The 4,995-nt window shown below is 39.2% G+C and overlaps 1 protein-coding gene across 2 annotated transcripts in view; it reads right to left on the bottom strand.

Moving 5' to 3' along the window:
• The window catches only part of LOC106872072 (RNA-binding protein Musashi homolog 2), a 287,270-nt gene that overhangs the window by 75,518 nt on the left and 206,757 nt on the right, over positions 1 to 4,995 (bottom strand). For both annotated transcript variants that reach the window (XM_014918924.2, XM_014918925.2), the window contains exon 9: positions 3,217 to 3,304. In XM_014918924.2, the coding sequence (XP_014774410.1) occupies positions 3,217 to 3,304 (88 nt within the window). The remainder of the gene's footprint in view (positions 1 to 3,216; positions 3,305 to 4,995) is intronic.

Below are 4,995 nucleotides of genomic sequence, written 5' to 3'. Positions count from 1 at the left end.
GTCAATGAAATAAAGTACTAACCTTAGCCCTTCCCCTCGAAAATTGCTAGCCTTGTACCTAAATCAGAAACTGTTACTATTATTGTTGGTAGGCTCATTACGGACATAATGCCTTGCAGTATTCAGTAAAAGGTATTCACATTTTAAGTTCAAACCCCACTGAAGTCAACTTTACTTTTCATTTTTTTTCAGATGCCAATAAAATAAATGTCAACCACTGCAGTTGATTTCACCCAGTCACCTCTCCCAACAAATATCTGGCTTTGTGCCTATGTGAGACAATATCATCATCATCGTTTAACGTCCGCTTTCCATGCTAGCATGGGTTGGACGATTTGACTGAGGACTGGTGAAACCGGATGGCTACACCAGGCTCCAATCTAATTTGGCAGAGTTTCTACAGCTGGATGCCCTTCCTAACGCCAACCACTCAGAGAGTTTATAATTATTCTTTTCTACTCTAGGCACAAGGCCCAAAATTTTTACTGAGGGGTCCAGTTGATTAGATCGACCTCAGTACGTAACGGGTACTTAATTTATCGACCCTGAAAGGATGAAAGGCAAACTCGACCTCGGCAGAATTTGAACTCAGAACGTAAAGACAGATGAAATACTGCTAAGCATTTCGCCCGGTGTGCTAACGTTTCCGTCAGTTCGATGCCTCGATATGTTTGCAATTATCATCAGTAAAATAGTGAGGGTAGTGGACAAAATGCCTTGCAGTATTTTGCAATGGTTCAGTATGCCCTGAGTTCAAATCCTGCAGACATCATCATAATCTTTCATTCTTTCAGGGCTGATAAATGAAGTACTTGTCCAAGATGGTGAATTAGTGGAACTGATAGAACATTGGAAGGATATTTGGCAGCATTATGTTCCAGCCTATTGAATTCTAAATTGAAATCCTGTCGTTAGTAAAGGTGAGTGACCAAATGGTTAGGGTATTGGACTTAGGGTTGCGAGATCATGGTTTTGATATCCAAATCAAGAGTTGCATTGTATTCTTGAGCAAAATACTTCATTTCATGTCACCCAAGTCCAGTGATCTGTAAAGGAGTAAACCTGAGATGGATTAGTGTCCTGTTCAGGTGGGGAAAGCTGTGATCTCTTATTCACCATGGAAACTGGGTATCTGGCCTTACAAGCCCTAGGACTGGAGACAGTAATGTCCAGGGGTTGATGATGATTATAGTAACACTATAATCATTATTATAGTGGAAGATAGAAAAGCAGGTAGAATCAGTAGAGCATGAAAGGAAATGTTTAGTGCCATAGAGTGACATATTTACTTTTGCTTTAGGGCTTCTGGGACAGGTGGAAGTAAGAGAGAAAGTTATCTTTGGACCAGACAATTTGCCCTGAATACTTGCATCAGTAGTCAGATTGTGGTGACTAAGGAATTGAATCCAGCAAGATCAGAAATGGAATCTCCAACAGGTTCCCTCACAAATTCCACAATGGTTTGGCCAACCCAAAATTATGGGCAAGGACACTTGCATGAGGTACTACACAGAAGGTTTGAAGCAGTACCCATGAAGTTGTGGAGGTGACTTCTTAACAATAGCCAAATAGCCAATTCTCACTAATCTCCCTCCTGAGGTGTATAAAAAAAAAGTACCAGTCATGTACGGAGATTAATAGAATTATCTGCACCTTTGAGCCATAATGTGTAACTTTGTCTCTCCAGCTACAAATATTTAAGTTAACCTTATCTTTAAAGGCTTAATGAAACATGTGTTGGCACCACGTAAAAAACATCCAGTCCACACTGTGAAGTAGTTGGTGTTAGGAAGGGCATCCAGCTGTAAAAACCATGCCAAAGCTGATCTCACTTGTGCTGGTGCCACGTAAAAAGCACTCAGTCCACTCTATGGGGCGGTTGGTGTTAGGAATGGCATCCAGCCATAAAAACCATGCCAAAACAGACAGTGAAGCCTGGTGTAGTCCTAGCTGGCTCCTGTCAAAGCGTCCAACCCATGCCAGCATGGAAGATGGACGTTAAATGATGATGATGTACCAGTCAAATACTGGGGTTTACTGAAAAATATTCTGGTCTTATATTTATCTATGAACTCATTCTTCTTCTTATTGTTGTTATTAATATACAAGATTGATGAACAAGGAGAATTATTAGAGCATGAGACTTGGGGCAGTTAGTTATGGCTCTTCTGTTTTGAGTTCAAATCCCAGTTCCATCAATGTGAACTCCACCTGTCATGCATTCGCGGGCCAATTAAATTAAGTACCAGTCGAATGCCATTCTCTTCCCCAAAAAGTCTATGACAAAAAATTATTGTTATAATTATCACTGTCATCATTATGTCAACATTAGTAGTCTAATGAAATCACTACTATATAATATTGCAGCAGTGCAGAGTGAATTGACCGCAGAGACGCAGCACTGAAGAGGGGAGAGGGGGAGTTGCCAGTAGCAACAGAACTGCATTCAAGGTATGATATTTGATTTAGGACAACTGGTGTGATTTGATATGGTGATGGTGGTGTGGGTATCTATTTCTATGTTAACAGCTGTGAGTGTGTATGTGTGTAACTGTGTGGTGATGTGAGCATGTATTGTTCTTTAACCCCAGGACAATACTAACAAAACAGGTCTATGGTGAAATGTATTCCACCTGTTTCCATCCCATTTTTGCCTACATATCAACTTGAGGCCAAAGCACACCATTATCAAAAAGTATCCCCTTTTAAGGCAGTAAGGTGTAGTTTAGCTGCTATTTCTATGAAGTCGAGTGACCATGTAGAGGCCACCTTGTTCGTTGTGGTGGTGTGTGTATGTGATGACTATGATGATGCTTGTGTATGTGATATGTGTGTGGGGGTGGTAATGCAGATGGTGGTATATGTCTATGGTTATGTGAATTTTTGTACAATTGTCTGGCTACAAGAGAGCATTTATTTTTCTTTTCTACAGATTTTTGTCAAGAACATATACATTATCCATTATTTTTGTGGAATCGCCTTCCCAACTAATGAGGTCTTAATTCAATTAACATTTTAATTATAAATTAACAAAGAAAATACATCTCATATAAACTCAGAACGAGTTTTCTTTTTTACATTCCTGTAAAGGTAGTGCTCCAGCTGGCCTAAGTCATGACAGCTAAAACAAACTAATGAGATACCCGTATTATGTTTTACCAAACTGGATCCCCTCTATGCCCTGACAGACACATTTAGGAATTTGGCTTCACTTACCATAGGCTCCCCGTGTCAGCCCTCGCCCTCTTGCTGCCAATGTGGTTGGTAACATCACTTCTTTCGGTTGAGCTTTCTTACATTCGACCTAGAGGTGCAGCAAAAAGACACACAGACAGAAAATGTGTAATGACATGGAGTCAAGAAAATAAATTTATTAATTCATTAAAAGAAGAAAACAAAACAACTTTGTCATCACTAAATTCATAAAGGAAATATAAAACACACTGCATCACATAACCATGCATCTAATGAAAAGGTTTTGGTGATAATTATGCCATAAAATGTTTAGATTTTTAAAGAAATATGAAAGGGTACCGAAAAGAAATCAGAGTTTCACAATACTATTTATTTTGTTCACTTGTTTTACCTGTTTACACTTTTATCACCTTCAAAGTATTCTCCATTTGAAGCAATGGATTGGTCCGGACATGTTTCTCACTCTTCGAAGCAGTCCTGGAATTCTTGTCAGGTGAAGCTTTTTAATGCATTTGTTTTTTTCTTCACCTCTTCCACATCTGCAAAACGTTTTCCTTTAAGGATTTTTTTCACCCATTTGGGGGAACAGAAAAAAGTCACAGGGAATAGGGAAGATGGGTAACTGGGGGGTCATGCCATTTTTGGCAAAAACTGTCTCACACTCAAGGTGAGTATGCAGAGGCATTGCTGTGATGAAACTACCACTCTTCAAATTGTCACAGGTTGGGGCGTTTTCATCTCACCACGTCTCACAACCACTTCAGGACTGCCAAGTAAAATGTCTGGTTGGCAGTTTGACCAAGAGGAGCAAATTCTGTATGGACGATTCCTTTTGCATTGATGCAACAAATCAGCATCATCTTGATATTGGACTTCACTTGATACACATTTTTGGGGTATGATGACAATGAATGCTTCCACTGACCTGGAAGGTCAACTGTTCTTATAGTTTATGACATGCATTCAGTAAGGATTGCTTTTGATCTTCTGTGAGTAAGCAAAGCACAAATTTTGCTACAATTCTTTTCATTTGCAATTCCTCACTCAAAATTCATTGACAGGACACACACCGGTCATACCAACAAGTTCATCAATTGTTCAACAATGATCCTCCAAGATCAGTTCATGAATTTTTTGTGATGTTTTCATTCGTTCGGGAGGTTAACAGTTGTCCTGAACAAGGAGGGTCTTCAAGCAACAAGCATAGAAACCCTTCATAAACTTGTATTTTGGTCATGGCTGTGCCCTTGTTAGCTGTTTGAAGCATGACAACTGTTTTGGCCACTACTTTCTCCAGCAGAAAATAGAATTTCATAGAAGCACACTGTTCCTTTGTTTCAGCTATTGCAAAAATTGATGAACAGGTAAGAAGCACTACAAAACAAAGATGCACCACATGGGAGTACACCACTCGCTGCTGCTGGTTGGCAGACTGATGCCTGAGGATTGCATCAAGTGAGTTCTAGCAGCAGAAGCCTGAACTGCAACAGGCTTGTTCCACGTTTCCAGTTACTTTTGGGTACCACCTCATATATTCTAAATATTTTCATTGTGGATGTCTATAGAGGACAATAAAGAAGATGGGAAATATGTGCAATAACTACTGATAGTAAATCCATTAAATTGTTTCATACACCCAATTTAACTCTGAGTGAGTGCATTCATTCATTAGTGAGGGAATAGTAAATGCAAACATGTACATGAGTGTGTATATATGTCTCTCTCTCTCTCTCTCTCTCTCTCTCTCTCTCTCTCTATATATATATATATATATATATATATATATATATATATATATAT

This window comes from Octopus bimaculoides, chromosome 6 (genome assembly GCF_001194135.2).
Source record: "Octopus bimaculoides isolate UCB-OBI-ISO-001 chromosome 6, ASM119413v2, whole genome shotgun sequence".
Taxonomy (NCBI): domain Eukaryota; kingdom Metazoa; phylum Mollusca; class Cephalopoda; order Octopoda; family Octopodidae; genus Octopus; species Octopus bimaculoides.
Note: the sequence above shows the minus strand (reverse complement) of the source record. Positions and strands in the feature narration are given on the sequence as shown.